General features: G+C 39.2%; 1 protein-coding gene and 1 pseudogene across 3 annotated transcripts in view; one reads left to right on the top strand and one right to left on the bottom strand.

Moving 5' to 3' along the window:
- Positions 1 to 19,467, bottom strand: part of TANGO6 (transport and golgi organization 6 homolog) — a 180,590-nt gene that overhangs the window by 124,355 nt on the left and 36,768 nt on the right. For all 3 annotated transcript variants that reach the window (XM_007110768.4, XM_055079350.1, XM_028477698.2), the window contains 4 exons: positions 9,961 to 10,073; positions 8,138 to 8,314; positions 4,258 to 4,390; positions 2,322 to 2,513 (listed from right to left, as the gene is read on the bottom strand). In XM_007110768.4, coding sequence (XP_007110830.2) covers positions 2,322 to 2,513; positions 4,258 to 4,390; positions 8,138 to 8,314; positions 9,961 to 10,073 — 615 coding nt within the window. The remainder of the gene's footprint in view (positions 1 to 2,321; positions 2,514 to 4,257; positions 4,391 to 8,137; positions 8,315 to 9,960; positions 10,074 to 19,467) is intronic.
- On the top strand, positions 457 to 1,145 carry LOC112065215 (guanine nucleotide-binding protein G(I)/G(S)/G(O) subunit gamma-10-like; annotated as a pseudogene).

The following is a 19,467-nucleotide window of genomic DNA, read 5'->3' as shown; positions in this document are numbered from 1 at the left end:
CAGTTTTTAGACCATTTTCCTTTCCAACTAGCATCCTGAGACAAAAACATAAAGTCTGGATGAAAAAGTCTTCAGGGAACTGATATAATAAACACAGGAGAAACAAATCACCCTACTAAATAATATGGGGTCAGTGAACTGAAGGAATAAGAGGCCAGGAAAGAAATAATGAGCATAATTCTCATTAAACAGGCACGATAAGTCAGAGCTGACAGGCAGCTGCAAATTTTCTCAGCGGGAGCTGTAAGTGAAATGCTGCTTAGCAACACCGGAAGGCAGATGACAATGACGATGATACAAAGAGCTGGAGAGTCAGATTTAAGCGTGACAATCATACCGTCTTACAATTGACTATTCACCAACCGAGCAACAACTGACTGTGGTAAAATATGATGACTACACTGCCTATGCTTTAGTACTTTTATTTCCTATTTTTTTAAAAAGCTGGTAAAAATAATGTCTGAGCCATTAAATTCAGGCACTTATTCACATAGTTACTCTACTCTGAAAGCATTAAAAGAAAAAAATCTGGGAGCCAGCGTGAGCACCCTGCAGCGCCTGGGTGGAGCAGCTCAAGCTGGAGGCCGGTGTGGAGAGGATCAAGGTCTCTCAGCCGGCTGCAGACCTTCAACAGTACTGCATGCAGAATGCCTGCAAGGAAGCCCTGCTGGTAGGTGTTCCAGCCAGAAGCAACCCCTTTCGGGAGCCCAGATCCTGTGCTTCACTCTGAAGACTGTCGGGAAGGAGTCGCTGAGGAATGCTTTCAAGCACCAAGTGATGAATGACTGCCTCCAAATCTCAAGAACACATTTCTCCAGCCAAAAGACTTTTAGATATTTCACAGGACCTTTCCTGTGGCCTGGTCCTTTAGCCAAAATTCTACAGAAATTTATGAGTTTCTACTCAAGGAAACTGGGTGAAGGAGTAGATTTTAAATAATAATGGCCTGGTTCTTTGCTGAAGTGCTTTATACTTAAACAAAAACCTTACCACCAAATATACCAAAATACACCTCTTTCACTAAGTGAATTACTAGTGTTTCTATACCTGGAATGTTACATATGTTTTATTTACTAGATGTTTACATTTTGGGAAGGAAAACAGTATTGTTTGTTAAAAAAAATTAAATATTTGTAATTTGTTGTTCTCGACTAAGATTTCTATACCATAACAAAATTTGTTATTTTCTCATGAATTTATAATTTCTAAATGAAGACAAGCAAGTATAAAATTGGGGGAAGAATGGGCTTTATTAATCAAATGATATCTTGATTTTTCTAAATAAGAAGACTGTTTTATTTTTAACACTAAACGTGGGAGCTGTTTCTTAGCAAACTTGTTTGAAAGGATTAATGTTGTATTGTGTATTAGATTGCCCCATCCTGTATATGAAGCAGATTTGATCTGTGTCTTCTTAAGTTCCTCTACTTTATAATGGTGGTTTTACTTTAAAAAAATACTAAATTATTTCATGTCTTTAAAACAATGTTTAAATGTGATCTACACAATATTACAAATGATTTTTTTAAAAAGTGATGTGAAAATATTACAACCTAAATGAATACTCAATGTCACAAGTGTTTTACTTTGATGATGTGTCTCTGATTTAATTTGGGCCACTTAAAAGAATACTTTATTTGTGCTTGTTATAACCTTTGAAGAGCTTGGAAATAAAATTTCTGCTAATGACAGCCAAAAAAAAAAAAAAAACTCTGAAAACTTCACAGGCAAAACAAAACAAAACAAAACAAACACTCAAAAAACACTTCACAGACTGTTGTGGAGATAATCTGTGAGTTAGGGGACCTATACAATTCAAGGTGATCTTATCATTAGTGATTTTTCTTTTCAAATTTGAGTTTTAATCATTCTTAACTTTTAATGCACATTAGAATCATCCATGGAGCTTAAAAAAATACATATGCCCAGGCTCTAATGCAGACATGCTGAATCAGAATCTCTAAAAGTGGGCTAGGCATCAGTATTAGGAAAAAGATCCCAGACAATTTTATTTGCACCAAAAGTTGAAAACCACTGTGATATATAAATATCTTAAATAATTCTCAGTTTCATGTGCATGAGAATCACCTCAGGAGCTTGTTAAACATGCTGATTCCCAGGACCTATGAAAGTACTGATTCTCTTAGCCTGGTGTGGGCTCAGTAATTTACGTTTAACCTGAATTCCAGGTAACACTGATGCAGGTGTCATCAAACCACACTCTGAGTAAACATTTCTTTGAACATTTTGGGGAAAGAATGAAAGAAACCGAAATAGACAAATACCACCAGGCTGGGAACCGGCATGTGGCCGTCACTGACCTGAGTGATGTTTGTGAATATCTGCTCAGACATTCTCTCACACAGAACAGCCGTAAGCTGGAGGACCAGCAGCTTCCGCTCCCGACCTTCCACAAGAAGAGTCTGGTGCTGCTCTAATTCCAAGAGGCTTTTGCTGGAGAAGGGCTTGGTTTTTAACTCTGCTTCATCTTCCACAGCCATGTGAGTCAACTCCTATCAGTGTGGGAGAAAAGAAAAAGAGAAGAAAAATCCTGTACAACTAACGATTTCAAAAACAGCTAGAAAACTCTGTTTGAAATGTGTATACAGAGAACCAGTCTGTTTTCATTACAGCATTATGTACAATAGCCAAAAACTCGTAACAACTTAAATGTACAGCAATAAGCATAAATTGTGATGTATTCATTATATTGCAGCAGGTGAGATAAATGAACTAGATCTATATGGATATCAATATAGAGGGATCACAAAAACACGGCTGAATGGAAGACGTAAGTCGCAGAATAATACATATATCATGATACCAGGTATACGAAAATTTTAAACTTCATAATAAAAAACATACATACACACAAAGAACTAGTTTGACAGACTACTTACTTTATCACTATTTTTATGATCTCTACCACTAGCTTCCCTTGAACTGAGGTCATATAACATTTCCAAACCTTTTTTTAGAGACTATTACATGCTTTCAGCACCACACCTCTTTTTCCCTAAGATATTTAGAACTAAACTTCTACTAATAGATAATTCATTACTGTGGGTTTTGTAAGCTTTTCGCTAGCTTTCACACTGTAAATTTCCTTGGGAAAGGAAAACCTTAGGTTCCTTAAGAATTAATGCTTTACCATAGTAAGTGACAGTTTAGAGCAGTGGTCCTCAACTGTTTCTGGGCAATTTTGCTCCCCAGGGGGCACATAGCAATACCTAGGGACATTTTTGGTTGTCATAATTGGGAGGTGACACAGACATCTAGTGAGTAGAGGTCAGGGATGTTGCTAAACTTCCTACAATGGACAGGAAGCCCCCACCCCAAGAAAAAATTATCCAGGCCAACACGTCAACAGTACAAAGGCAGAAGAACCTTGGTTTAGAGCAAAGCCCTTTGATTTTTTGTTTTTTAAACAAATTTTAAAGAAATTATCCAATTAAGAGGGTAATTTCTTGGAATGTTATTTACAGTGAATGGCTGGGCAGGGAGATGAATGTGAACATGGGAGGTGAGAATCCTCGAAAAAGTATCACCCACTTCAATTCTAGGAACGTTAGCCCTGATTCCCTCCTTGCATTCTCCCACACCCAAACCAACCTTAAACTCCACAGACATTCTCTTAAGAGTTGACACTTTATTTAGGGAAAATACTAAAGAAGGCAGAGATGGACAGGGAATCAGAGATACCGGCTTATGGTCGCTAGCAGTACACACAAGGAGTAACAGTATGGGGCATAAGTTACTGTCAGAGATTAGGGCAAAAGGAAGCACAACCACCAGGCTAAGAAACAAACCCCGAAAAGGTTTCAAGTGGCTACAAAATGAAATGAGAGAGGCAGAACTGCTAAATCTCCTTTGCAAATACCTGACAAAACAATAGCCAGAAAGGATAGGGGATTACTCTATAGCTGTAAAACCTACTATTAACTTCAAAAGAGTTCTTACTGTCAACACAGAGCAAAGATTAACCCTTTAATAGATCAACAGCTCTGCTTTGGTCATCTCTAAAATTTCAGTGCAGATTATCTTGGAAAGTAGTTCAATCATATGTGTACTGCTGAAGGTAAATTTCTTTTTGACCAAACCAAAGGCTACTAAAAAATAAATTACGCTTATGTCCTCTATTTCTCCTAAATTAAGACCTAATTTTAGGACCTAAAATTATGACTGCCTTGAAAATTCAAAGGGACTCCTGGTACTACCCTAGAATAAAGCTGATCATGAACTATACACAGTTCTTACCTTCAAGCATAAGATGAAGAAGTCGCCTGCCAAACCACATTCCTGGCAGTGGGACAGCAACTCCCCAAGGTGCTCCACCTGGCACTGCTCTGAGGACACCTTCTGGTATAGGGCTTCATCTTCATCTTCATCACTGCAATGCAGGGTAAGATTTATCACCCAGAGAAACTATTTTTTTGGAAACCCCATTAATAATCTTCTAACGTAACATGTTATTTCCATACAGTAAATCATTATAAAGAGCTCAAAAATTTGCTTAAATTATTTTCCTGTTTCTCCATTATGAAAAGGTATTTATTCTCAGAAGCTAGGCTATCATGTCCTACATAGTCATTTGCTCAAATGGGGAAGATTCATTTTAAGATGGATATAGAAAAAAAAAAAAAAAAAGATGGATGTAGAAGACTTACTATTATTTCAATAAGTTGCAAAAGCAAGGAGGAATTAAAGTATAGGTTTATGCAGATATTCTGGTTCCTGAAGAAAAGAAGAGAAAGAGAAGGCTGAAAAGCAAGGGCAGATCACAGAGAGCCTTGGATGCCATTCAAAGGAACTTGGACCTTTTTTCAATGAGCCATTAAGGGTCATGGGCAGTGGAAAAAGACATGATCTTCATAGGAAGAGATTCAGTCAATCTCAGTGAACCAACTGTTGAGTTATGAAAATGCATAAAGGCACAGAAAACTGAGGAGGCCAAATTTCCAAGTAATAATATGTGGCTAAGTTATCGAAAACGGTGCCATGATTTCTGCAAAAAGTTTCAAGAAAATTCTCATGAGGTACTAAGGCTTCTAGCTTTCATTCATCGGATAAGTGAAAAAGCCAATATATAGTATTCTTATACTGTATCATGTAAATAAATACAAAGGTACAGAAGATACACTAGAAAACAAAACACTAAAATGTAAACAGTGAATTAGGATAGTGGTTGATTTTTGTTTTCCTCTTTATGCTTTTTTGTATTATACAAAGAACATGTATTACTTTTGTGATGAAAGAATAAAATTTCTGGGACTTCCCTGGCGGCGTAGTGGTTAAGAATCTGCCTGCCAATGCCGGGGACACAGATTCGATCCCTGGTCCGGGAAGATTCCACATGCCACAGAGCAACTAAGTCCGTGCACCACAACTACTGAGCACATGTGCCACAACTACTGAAGCCCGCATGCCTAGAGCCCGTGCTCCACAACAAGAGAAGCCATCACAATAAGAAGCCTGTGCACTGCAACAGAGAGTAGCCCCCGCTTGCCGCAACTAGAGAAAGCCCGCGCGCAGCAACGAAGACCCAACACAACCAAAAATAAATAAAATAAAGTGGTTAATTAAAAAGAAAAAAGAATAAAATTTCTTTCAGACTAAATTGAGAAAAAAAATGACAGCTGCTGCTTCATTTCATTGAAAATACAATTATTACAGTTAATTTGGCAAACCATCTCACTGGGCAGTATGTCCCAATCTGCCAGTTCACTTAATAACATAGCCTTTATACTCCTTTAGTAGAATGAATAACCTAGAAATTACGCTTAGAATTACTTCCTATATTATCCTAGCATCTTCCAGAGTCCTTCAGATCAATCATGTTATCTCCACCACATTTTACGTTAGAAGAAAAGCTAAAATAGCTTCTAAGCTTCTGTGAACCACCTCAACTGTCAAAATGAAGTACTGTATTCAAGTATTCTTTAAAAAAAAAAGACATGACAACAACTACCTTAAGAAGCATTATTTTATTCATTCTTAAAATTTCAATGAAAGAGTCAATCCCAAATAGTTATATTTAGTTCCAGAAAGGTAAAAATTCTGGATCCAAAGATCATGAAATCTAAGTTGCTCTTTTAGTTTCTTTAATCAAACTTCTTATTGATTACTGGTGCTGCTGGGAAGAATGGCAGAGTGAAAGGTAAGTGGTGATAAAGACCAGGTGGTGATATGGACCCTGCCCTTGGGGGACTAGCACCATGAGCAGGATCTTTAGAACAAATCATAAAATCACACACACACACACACACACACACACACACACACACACACATTTCTTTGGTATGGTGTCAACGTTTTGGAGACATGGAGCATCTTCAATACCTAATGAAAGCTATGGACCCTATTTTCAGCAAAGAATCCATGTTTGCATATAAAAAATTTTCTTGTGTATAATTTCAAGGGGATTATAGATTCCGAGAAGTCCATGTACAGACCCCAGGTTAAGGATCCATTGCTTCTGCCAGTGTATGGAGATCCATTCAATCACTGCCTATTCACTTTTTTTCCTACCAAGAAGAGAAACTTGGGGCTTCCCTGGTGGCGCAGTGGTTGCGCGTCCGCCTGCCGCAATAAGAACTGTTGATTTTGACATATTTGCACTAAAGACTTGTTAAGACAGCAATAAGTTTTAACTGCTGATAAATCACATACTATAAAATTCTCTATCTAGTCCCTAAATTGGTCCCAGGATAAACTGTTCCGAGGGGTTTTTAAATAAACATGCCAAAAAATATTAAGCTCCTTCAGTTCGGGGGCATAGTTATAACCGCAAAACCTACTAATGCTCAACAACTCTCAGTAAATTAGTAGCTTAAGTTTGTGCTGATAATTCTGTTTGCAATCAATGTGTTTTTTCTATTTTCCTCAAGACTCTCATATTGAGTAAGTGTTTTAAAACTTAACCAAATTAACCATGAACTTAAAGAGTTAGTTAAATTTAAACACTTTGGGCTTCCCTGGTGGTGCAGTGGTTGAGAATCTGCCTGCCAATGCAGGGACACGGGTTTGGGCCCTAGTCTGGGAAGAACCCACATGCCGCGGAGCAACTAAGCCCGTGCGCCACAACTACCGAGCCTGCGCGTCTGGAGCTTGTGCTCCGCAACAAGAGAGGCCGTGACAGTGAGAGGCCCGCGCACTGCGATGAAGAGTGGCCCCTGCTCGCCGCAACTAGAGAAAGCCCTCGCACAGAAACGAAGACCCAACACAGCCAAAAATTAAATAAATAAATAAATAAATATAAATTTAAAAAGCTAAAAAAAAAAAAATTTAAACACTTTAACAAATAGCAGCACTTTGAATGTGATGTGACATCTGAGTAGCTGCCACCAGTTAAATATCACATGGACTCTGATCAACAAGAACTTATGTTCGTAGGTAATAACATCTAAACATCACCAAAATTAAATAAATAAATAAATTAAATATAAATTTAAAAAGCTAAAAAAAAAAAAATTTAAACACTTTAACAAATAGCAGCACTTTGAATGTGATGTGACATCTGAGTAGCTGCCACCAGTTAAATATCACATGGACTCTGATCAACAAGAACTTATGTTCGTAGGTAATAACATCTAAACATCACCTAGAAAATGGAAATAATTTAAAAGACACTTGTGAGATGTAGGAGAAATATATTATCCATTCCACTAACACTTGTTAGCCGCCTTCTAAACAACCCCGAAGAGAAACAAACCCCCATCATAAAATTACCATAAAAGAGAGCTTTGAGACAATTTCCCTTAGGATTAAGTCTGACTCTGAACACACATATACCATTCTGAGTGTCAGAGGGAGAACTGGACTGTTATGGTGCTGAGGGTGAACATGTGTCTGCCTTTTACTCTGATTCACTGGCAAAGACTTTGTGAAGTAAGTGGGCTTGTTGTGATGCAGAGTTGTGAGGCTCCAGTAAATTGCACCTATTAGCTAGCATCTCGGAAAAACCTGGAGGATCATTTAAGGCTCACATTTCACTTAGAGATATCAATAAATAGCAGCACCTCAGCTGCTTGAGTTTCTGGTTTCCTTTCTATCAGCGCCCCCTAGTGGACGAGTCACAGAATGGCCTTTCGAGTACAATTAAATCTGAAGAGAGACAGCAAAGGATGGGTGGACTCACCAAACGGCCTCTTTGATGGTAATCATAATGCCACCTTGAGTGGCAGCTCTAAAGTGGCACAGAGAATGGAGAGAGGGCACAGTTTTGTCCAACCCTGCAAATCCTTTCAGGCTAGTAATTGCCTTTTTCCTCTCCAGTTTCCCCAGCATCCATAATAAGATCTCTTGGCAAAGTGACCTGGCAGAAAAAAGCAGTTATAAATGAGCTTGTCATCCTACTCTACACATTTAACAAGCTAACATAAAAAAAGAATGAAAGTCAGGTTCCATGCGTTCTAAAGGCTGGCACAATCATCTAGTACTACTGAAGTGCAGGAGTGGAAACTATGCTTCTTGTGAATTTCAGAATGCAAATATCCTGAAATTCAGTGAGTGACTGACTAATCTCTGGTTGTAGAAGCAGCTCTGATATGAGCCCCACATGATTTTTTTTTATTCCAAATGAACTCACTGCCTTTGAATCAGGCACTGTGAAAGAAAAGTTCACAGTGATCAAACCATCTAAGATCAGTGGGACCAATAACTGGAGACCAAGAAACAGCACACCAACAAATTCTTGCTGATTCCTTATCCCCTCTTATCCGTGCCAATCAACTAGGACAGGAATGGAATCAACGTTTGCTTCTTCCTTCTCAGTCTCTGATGAGGACATGATAGTGCGGTGAGGACTTGGGCTTCAAAACTAAAACAAGAGTTATTACAGGAATGGTCTTTTGAAGCCAAATTCACATATTTATAGCCTCCATCTTCCACTGCACTTTCTCTTGTCACTTCCCTCATGTCTGTGGGCTTCAGTGATCCACTGACCAAAAGTTAGAGAGTTAAAGGCAATATGTAAGCTTCGAATAATATGCAAGACTGAGTACTTCGCTTTATCACTTAATGATGATAGTGACTAGTTATTGAGCTTATTATTTGCCAGGGACAGTGCTAAACACTTCAATGCATAGTTAGTCTTCATAATAACACTATGAAGAAGATACTATTTCTGAATATGAGATTACACGTGGGGGATTTCCAAACACCAAAAATCAGAATTCTGTAGGATCTTTAAATATTTTTATTGGAGTATATCTGATCTACAATGTTGTGTTAGTTTCAAGTGTACAGCAAACTGAAACAGTTATACATATACATATATCCACTCTTTTTAAGATTCTTTTCCCATATAGGCCATTACAGAGTACTGAGTAGAGTTCCTTGTGCTATACAATAGGTCCTTATTATCTATTTTATATATAGTAGTGTGTATATGTCAATCTCAAACTTCCAATTAAAGTCTTAGAAGGAGGAAGAAACAAAATAAATCACTGTGAAACAGAGCTGATACAAAATGAGTCCTACTTAAATTCCAATACAAAAGATTATTTTCTGGATGACTAAGGAATCCCTTCATTCTCAACAACACTGTACAGCACTAACACCAAATCCAAGCCTAAATTACAGAGTGCCACATTCAGATCCAGATTTCCCCAACTTGATTTCTAACTACTCACAAGGTATTTATCATCCAACCTCTATTTCCTCCTCCCTAGACATGTAATTCCAGTATTTCTCACTGATCAAACAGTGGCATGTTCATACATGTAAACGGAGATTTCATTTCTGATGTCTAAGACAGAGGCTGAGGAAAGTCATTCTAAAAACTAGATCCAATCCTGTGCAATCTGCAAAGCTCTTTCTTTTCTAGAGGATTGTCAAATGTTCTCCTGACTTTGAAAGAAAAAAAAAATTATAAAGTGGCATAAGTCATATTCAAAATAAGAACAACATACAAGAAAGACTTCAGTATTTACAAACAATAAGGTTCTCTAGATTGTTTACCTTAAGTGAGACACACTGTGCTTGGTAAAACAGTAGAGAGAAAAGAGCACTCCCAGGACAGGAAGCAGGGAATCCACCAAAACTGTTAAAGGTTCATTCCCGACCACGTACACCTAGGGAAAAGGAAATGGTGGTACACTGAGTGCAAGGCCGGAGGAATGCGAATCAAACACCATACACGAATTAGCAGGGCTTGGAGGCTTATCTTAAGCAACACTCTAGCCCTGACGTGAACGACTGTAGCTCTAAGCCTAAGGAAACCATCTGAGATTAGCAGACAGGCTGAATCAAAGGGAGACTAAAAAGGGAGCATTGCTCTTTCATGCGTGCAGCCTGAAGAACTGCTGGGTGAACAAGGTAGGTGAACCTATTTTCTGACCCCTTCCTTTCCTACTTCTGACTACCTCAAGAGTCTCTTCATCTATTATTCATCAATACAATAATTATCTTACTGCTAAAGGCCCTGCTATTAGAAACTAACAAGCAATGACCACCAAATAGAAAAGCTTAAGACTAGATTTGAAAGAAAACAAAGCAAAACACAGCTTGCTCTAGATTTGTCATTCTTAAGATGTAACTGTCACATGGGCATGTCCTATTCTCTCCAGTTCAATAAATGTGCATCTAGATCTGCACTGGCTTTACAGGGTTAAGTGTGTGAGGATTCTGATGTTTATTAACAATAACTATGTTAACTGTTTTATTTGTACCTTTTAAAAAGGATTCAACAAACACTTCTGAATCTACTGTAATCAAAGTACTGTTCCAGGCACTGTAGTGAATATAAAAGTGAACAAGAGGGTTTCCCTGGTGGCGCAGTGGTCGAGAGTCCGCCTGCCGATGCGGGGGACACGGGTTTGTGCCCAGGTCTGGGAAGATCCCACATGCCGCAGAGCGGCTGGGCCCGTGAGCCATGGCCGCTGAGCCTGTGCGTCCGGAGCCTGTGCTCCGCAACGGGAGAGGCCACAACAGTGAGAGGTCCGCGTACCGCCAAAAAAAAAAAAAAGTGAACAAGAATTGTTCTCTCTCATTGCTTGTGATCTAACAGGAAAAATAAAACAAATAAACCAATAATAATAAGATTAATGTTAATATTATTATTATTCAAGGTGGATAATTTAAAGTATCTTATGAAGTGCCAAAATGCTATTCAAAACTCCAATCAAACACAATAGGATTTTATTTTATTTATTTTTTTAAATTCTACGAGCTTACTGTTATTTATTTATTTATTTATTTATTTATTTATTTATTTATGGCTGCGTTGGGTCTTCGTTGCTGCGCCTGGGCTTTCTCTAGTTGCTGCGAGTGGGGGCTACTCTTCATTGTGGCACGTGGTCTTCCCATTGTGGTGGCTTCTCTTGTTGCGGGACACGGGCTCTAGGCATGCAGGCTTCAGTAGTTGCAGCATGTGGGCTCAGTAGTTGTGGCTTGTGGCCTCTAGAATGCAAGCTAAGTAGTTGTGGCACACGGGCTTAGTTGCTCCACAACATGTGTGATCTTCCTGGACCAGGAATTGAACCCGTGTCCCCTGCATTGGCAGGTGGATTCTTAACCACTGGACCATCAGGGAAGTCCCCACAACAGGATTTTAAAATGCAATTCTGTTTTAATAAATTGACTAAAACTTGATGGTATAGACAATAATAATAATAAAAGAAGAAGAAAGAGGATCTGACAAAGATTACACACTTAATATGTGTTCCAGAAACTATGCTGGGATTTTTATCTCCCAGGTACTATGTTAGATTTTTTAAAGAGTTTGCACATTGAAATTATAACTATCTCACAAAGTCTGTATTAGCACACCTATTTTAAAGGATGAGGAAAGGGAAACTTCAAGAGGCCCTAATTTACAGAAAGAGCATTGAGGTAGAAATCAATGATGATTATGGGAAACTAAAGGTCATGGAGGCACAAGGTGGAAAAATCTCTGTGCTTTTCTAGAGAACCCTGTCCCTTTAAATCAAACCTAATTTTTCACACTCCTTAAGCCTCCCAATTCCTCTGTGGAGCCTGATAACAAAGGAGCCGGCTTCCTGTGCATGATCTAACCTCCACAAGCCCAGCTAAATGAGGTGCATTGTATGGCAGTGTTCAGAAATACTATGTGGGGCTAATTATGATATCACAAATTACAGGAGGTAAAAAAGGGATTCCCCCAGATAACGTAAGGGCCTACTGTTTGCCTCTGGATTGTGTGTTCCAGATGTAATCCCTAAGGAGCCATCCTTCCTTACCAGCATCTTTAGTACAAAACAAACAAACAAATAAACGAAGCTAAATCTTTATTATTTACTGGCTAAAGCACTTCAAACTAACATGAATTCAAATCAAGCACATTTCTCAGAGGCATATGCTGTTGTTGATAAACTCCTCCAATTTTTAAATTCTCTTCTTGTACTTTTCTGTATTTTCTTACAAGGAATAGAATAAAATTGCACAGCTATTTATACATATACATATGTGATTCATTTTTACATAAAGGTTCAGCGTATGTTTACTGAGTGCCAACTGTGTGCCAGACACGTTTGTGGTTCTGTGGATACACTGGGAAACAAATTATCTGCTTCAAAGGAGCATACATTCTAGTGAGGGGACAGAAAATAAACAAATATATAATATCAGACAGTGACAAGTGCTAAAAGAAAAACAAGTTTAAAGGGATAGAGAGTGATGAGGGGAAGAGCATGTGGAAAGAGGGAGAAATTAAGAATAACTCTTATCAATTCACCAATAATCCATTAAGTTCACAGGTAAGAATAGAGAAATTTTTTTTTTCAAAGTGGAAAGATTTAAAGTCTCCTTTGGCTCAAACTGATCAATGAGTTTTCTCTATGAGAGCTCAAAGAACTTGAATGGCCTCTGCTTGACACATACAGGATTGTCACCTCCCTTCCAACATTAATAGTTAAAATTCCTCCTTGGAGTGAGCCTTAATCTACTTCTCTTTAAACGTCCTTAATGGAAGTGTATCTATTTTCCAAAAATTTTGGACTGGCCATCTATAAACAATCATCAAAATCCAGTTCTATTATCCACCTTATGGATTGCTCTGCATCCTAACGACAAGATTGCACTTTATAGATGAAAGACAGGCAGTGGTACTTACTAAACTGACCCAGCTCAAGTTCTACCTCTTCCGTAGGCCTGCTGTATCATTTCACTGTTGAACTGTTCATTCATTCTCTAATTCAAATATTCATTAAGCATCTAACCACCATTAATGACTTTTCTCCTATAAATTCCAAAAGCATTTTAGAGCTTGTAACACATAATCAGTTCTTGAATATATAGGTCTCTGACCTCTTCAACTAGCCTGGAAGGCAAAAGTCAAGTTCCCTACTTCAGCACCTTTTGTGTTACCTGAGTTTTTGGTGAATAAGCAGTTTAAATGCAGTTGTATACAATTTAAAGGAACACCACTGGGGGACTTCCCTGTGGGACAGTGGTTAAGAATCCACCTGCCAATGCAGGGGACACGGGTTCGAGCCCTGGTCTGGGAAATTCACACATGCCGCAGAGCAACTAAGCCCGTGCACCACAACTACTGAGCCTGAGCTCTGGAGCCCGTGAGCCACAAATGCTGAGCCCGTATGCCACAATTTCTGAAGCCTGCACGCCTGGAGCCCGTGCTCCACAGCAAGAGAAGCCACCACAATGAGAAGACCACGCACCGCAACCAAGAGTAGCCCCCACTTGCCACAACTAGAGAAAGCCTGCGCGCAGGAACAAAGACCCAACGCAGCCAAAAATAAATTAATTTAAAAAAAATAATAAAGGAACCCCACTGTTATTGCTTTTATAAAGCAAACAATAACTACCATTTATTGCATGTCCACTTAAGAATGAACCAGCTATTCAGCTAAACATTTAATATACAATCAATTCTCCCATGAGTCCTGCAAGTTAAGCATTTTATTCTCATTCTAAAACTTTGGAAAACTGAGGAACAGAAAAGCTATGTTAGTTGAGCAAAGGTAAACTGTCAGTAAATGACAGGGCCAGGATGAACCTAGATCTGTCTGACATAAAATCCATGCACAATCCATAGAGAAAGAAAGTGGACTAGCAGTTGCCAGGGTTGAAGGGAGGGAGAAATGAGGACTGAATGCCTAATGGGTATGGGGTTTCCATTTGGAGTGATGAAAAAGTTCTGGAACTAGACAACAGTGATGATGGCTGTGCAACACTGTAAATGCCACTGAATTATACACTTTAACATGGTTAAAATGTTACTTTTATGTTATGTCTATTTTACCACAATGTAAAAAAGAGCAAAGCATGTACCCCATGACCTCCCAATACTAACCTCCTCCTGTTCATAATGATATTTTTATTTCTTCAATCCTTAACTTTATCCCTGCTGTGGCCCCTCAGATTCAGTGGATCCCAGATCATCAGACTATTAATGACCCTATTCCTGCGACCTCTGCAAAGCAGGCCTGAAGTTCCCAGTGGCACCATGGACAGCACTCCTGTGCGGCCTCCTCTTCCTCCTACTGAGGGAGAGACTTACATAGCTCCTTTCTACCAAGTCTTCCGGTAGCTCTCCAGGGTCACAGTGTAGCCAGTCCTTTCCAACGACAGTCCCCTCCTTCTAATCTCTTGCCTCACACTAAACTCACATGCAGGTGAACAGTTTGGTCTGCACCTGACATCTGACATTACCCGCTGCTTACACTCCCAAAGTGCAATCTGGTCACTTTCCCCTTAATGTGGATTGCCCCACATCATTGACTTGTATCTGGAGTTTAGTGACCCATAAAGGGACATGGGAGGCTGGACTGATTCAGTCAATGCTGCACTGTGATCTCTTGGTGCCAGCACTGACAATGACCACATGCCCCAGAAAAAAAGAATCTTCCAGTGAAGTCATACCACATACAGAAAAAACTGTTGGGGCTAGTTCCTCCCAGTCTCCTGCACACGAGGCTGGTGACAGTACCGACTGAAGAAGCAGTGAAAGCACAATAGGTAAGTTGTTCCTGCCCCACTGAGGGGAGGGCCTGCCTGCCCCGCCTCTGGGCCCTAACACCCAAGTGTTGTGGAATTTCTTTGGACTATGCTTATGTGCAGTCTCTTTCTAGTAGGGGGTCTTCCCTGCTCACTAGGAGGCAAAGTGGGGTAGAGATTCAAGTTCTGAAACACAACCTAATACTTGATATATAATTTCTACCTGTTGTAAAGATGTTCCATATCATTTGGAAGTTTCCTTTTTTTAGCAGTATAACTATCGGGCATGTTTCACATAGGGTTGTTTGTAAATAATTCCACTGAGCAGTTGAGAGACTTAACATGAATCAATTGACTTCTCTGAGTCTTAGTTTCCTAATCTGGAAAATAAAGAGGTTGGATTAATCAAGCTTTAAAACTCTTTCCTATCTACTCTAGCATTACCTGACTTGACTGCAAGTTTGCTCATGGTCTTCTATACTTTTCTGGTACCTCAGCCATTAAGAGGTAAGACTAGTTGAAAAAAATGAAGCACCCCTCCCCACCCCAAAATTTTTGAAACATTGAATCTTCAACTTGATCAAGATGTAACAAATTTCTAACCCATCCTCAGGAGCTTTCTGTTCCATCAGTTCTGAAGTTAATACTCGAAAGATGAAATCCTGTTTAGCTGAAAGGTTTTCTGGTAACTCAAGGTTACTTGAGGTATCTGTACAACTAGGGATCACCAAACAAAATACCAAGAGATGGGGAAGCTGAAGCAGGGAAGGTATAGACAGACTCTCAAGGTACCTTTTTAATTCTTTGGTGTGAAAAAGCCTCTCTGAGAGTAAGTGAAATGGTGCTTTGAAGAAAAGTGGAGTTTCTGTAACTACCTGTGGCTTTTCCAGTATAAATGTGTAGGACAGGACTGAGGGGCAAAATAAGAGGCCAGTATGGATCTAGGAAAACCAAAACGGCTCAGAAAAGATTAGACAAGGAGACACATGGGTACCAATGACCCCACTGGGAACCTGGGGATTTCCTCATTCCTTTCTGGGGATTTCCACATTCATTTATGAATGCATCTTGGCTTTCTATTACAGATCCAGCCCTGAGAAGAGGCCTCTGTGGTTAAGCCTCACGATCCTTCATCTAAACTTAGAGGACTGGTGTTCTAACAAGTAAGAGAGGCATGTTTGTTGGTACTCTTAACTATGAATGATGCTCTATTGTAACTCTTTGTTTGCTTCACTGGGAATCAGGTAGCAGCTGATTCTTAATCATTTCTGTATTTGTCAACCAAGCAGAGTGGCAATCAGTAGGTATTTGGTAAATTTTTTGGTGACTGATTAACTGAATCAAAGAATGAATGAACAAAGCAGATTGACTGCTGTTTACTTTCTCAAAAGTTCTATTTTTGTGGGGAAGTTACAATGCCCTATTTTCATTTTTTCTTTAAAAAAAAAAAGCTGCAGCTAGAAGTTATCAATCAATGCAAATTAACTGAACAGAATCACAGAACTTCAGCCATGGAAGGGAGAGCAGATTGAACAATAGAAGATTTGATTTTATTATATTGGCTTGTTCAGCATCTGTCTTCAATGTCTGGAGGACTGAGTTTCTCTGGAAAGACTGACTGGAAATTTGAATTTAAGAAGAAAGGAAAAACTCGGAGGAATCAAAATGGTCAAAAGTATTAAGAACAGGACTTCCTGGTGGCCCAGTGGGTAAGACTCTGCGCCCTCAAGGCAGGGGGCCCAGGTTCGAGCCCTGGTCTGGGAACTAGATCCCGCATGCATGCTGTAACTAAGAGTTCACATGCTGCAACTAAAGATCCCGCGTGCCGCAACAAAGATCCTGTGCCCCAACTAAGACCTGGTGCAGTCAAAATAAATAAATATATATATATATTTTTTATAAAGTATTAAGAATAAATACGTGTTTCTGTTTCAAAGCAAACAAAACCGAAAGCAGCCCTCACGTGCTCATTTCATAGACTCCCATTATATTGTCAAACACATCCCTTAGAGACGGCTGCAAAGTCACCGAAAGAGCACTGGGAAGTCAGGAATCAGGAAATGTGGGTGTGAACTTTGTTTCTGCCACCTATGTGGCTGCCCAAATCCACATATTAAATGAGTGATAAGACATTTAAACCTCTCTAGGTCCCAGTTTCCTCATGGATAATATAATGTAGGCGTTAAGCTTTTAGCATATGGAGCAATTAAGATAATTCATGTTAAAATATTTTGTAAAATATAGAGCCATATGCAAATGTTAAGTTTATTCCTAAATATTCTTGTTGATGCTACTGTGAATGTAACAGTTTTCTTAATTTATGGCCTTATCTTCTGCAGGGATGTACATGTATGGAAATACAAACATGATGAGCCTATTCAGAATCAAGCTAAATCCTAACATTGAAATTCAATACAGGCTGGAACTTGATTTTACCCCAGTTAAAGATTAAACTAGTCAAATGCTGCCTTCTAAAATATCACAGTGATCCTTTTGACAGTAGTGTTCTAGAACTTCTAATGCACTTACTGAGTTTAATTAAGACTTATGAGAAGCAAAAGAACCGGGCAAGTTTTACTTAATATAATATTTTGTACTGTGCATGCTTTCAGAGCATAATGCATAAAACAGTCTTTAAAAAAAAAAAAAGTTTCCCTGAACCAAAAAGGAACTGACAGTTTTTTGAGCACCTATTAAAGAATTCAATGACCCGGGCTTTCCTGGTGGTGCAGTGGTTAAGAATCTGCCTGCCAATGCAGGGGAAACAGGTTTGAGCCCTGGCCCGGGAAGATTCCACATGCTGCGGAGCAACTAAGCCTGTGTGCCACAACTACTGAGCCTGAGCTCTAGAGCCCGCAAGCCACAACTACTGAGCCCACGTGCCACAGCTACTGAAGCCTGCATGCCTAGAGCCTGTGCTCCACGACAAGAGAAGCCACAACGAGGAGCCCGCTCACCGCAACTAGAGAAAGCCCGCGTGCAGCAACGAAGACCCAACACAGCCAAAAATAAATAAATAAATAAATAAATTTATTAAGAAAATAAAGAAAGAAAGAATGCAATGAGTCTAACAAAAGTTACCTTATTCAACCACCCAGCAACTCAAGTGACATACTTAAGTCACCTAAAGTCACATGGATAGTCAACCCTGGAGCCAAATTCCAATCTAGGTCCACCTGACTCAAAAGGCCAAGTGCTTTTCACTACACTATAGCACAGAATCTGAACTGCAGCATTTAGAAAATCTAATGCTTAAATCTTACACATCCTTGAAGGATACTTTTTATAGTCCTTTGCATGTTATTCAAAGTCACAGTTCAACAGGAGACGGAAACATCCAGAAAGAATGATTGCCTTTAGGGAGGGTCCACAGGTGAGAGGGAGACTAACTTTTCACTGTAGAGCCTCTGGCACTTATTAAATTTGTACCATGTGCAAATATTATCTTTTGTAAACAAAGAGAGTGAGAGAAAGAGAGAGAGAAGGCAATGTTGGTCCCGGGACCAGCTCTGCCACTCACTAGTGTGACTGGGGACAAGTCACTTCACAGTCTTTTGGATTTTGTTTCCTTTACTGTAAAATGAGGGATTAATTTGTCAAAACCCAAAGAATGTACCACATCAAAGGTGAACCTTAATGTAAACTGTGGACTTACAGTGATATTGACATGTCAACACAGGTTCACAAACGGTGACAAATACACCGTCCAGCGTGGGATGCTGATAGTGGGAGAGGCTGTGCACATGTGGGGGCACAGAATACACAGGAACTCTCTGTATTTTCCACTCAATTTTTCCGTGAACCTAAAACTGCGCTAAAAAATAAAGTCTATTTAAAAAAATGAAGGATTATAGTAAATTATTTCTAAAGTTCCTTCCAGCTCTAAGATTGTATTATTCTAATTTACTCTACACAAATAATTAAAAATTCGGAAGGAGGAGTCAACTGGTCAATCTGACAGAGAAACTTTAATTAGAAATTCATTAAGATTAGATGGGGGGAAAAAAAGACTTGAATAATTAAAGTCAAGATTTCCTAAACCTGGAAACAGAGAGCGAAAATGGAAATGAGAATGTAGAAAATAAACTAATTAGGTACCTCTAGCCTTTCCTATCCTAAAATTTCTTCTGCCTTTAGGGAGTCTTGGGCAAGTACTATGAGGAATACTAAAAGGCAACATCTCTTCACCCCCAGTATTGAACTCTGGCCAGTTCTCTTAAGAGCAAGAAAATATCCAAATCAGAAAGAACTGGAATTCTTTTATCCTGCCCTACCCAGAACCAGTCTCTATGCAATATGGGCCTCTCTTCACCTCTGTAGGCAAAGAAAAAAACACGACTCCCTCTCATACCAGGAAGGACAAAAGAATATAAACATTCTAGAGATTAGGCCCCAGACACTCAGAGGCAGAGGAGACAGAATGGGAAGCCACTGGACTAAAAGCTATTTGAGCAGCATATGCCCTTTTTGGCTTAGATAATTTTACCAGAAATAAGGTACACACATAGAAATGACAAGAATTACTTATGCAGATGAAGTACAAGTGGCTAT

This window comes from Physeter macrocephalus, chromosome 17, assembly GCF_002837175.3.
Source record: "Physeter macrocephalus isolate SW-GA chromosome 17, ASM283717v5, whole genome shotgun sequence".
Lineage (NCBI taxonomy): Eukaryota > Metazoa > Chordata > Mammalia > Artiodactyla > Physeteridae > Physeter > Physeter macrocephalus.
This window is presented reverse-complemented; position numbering and strand designations above follow the sequence as displayed.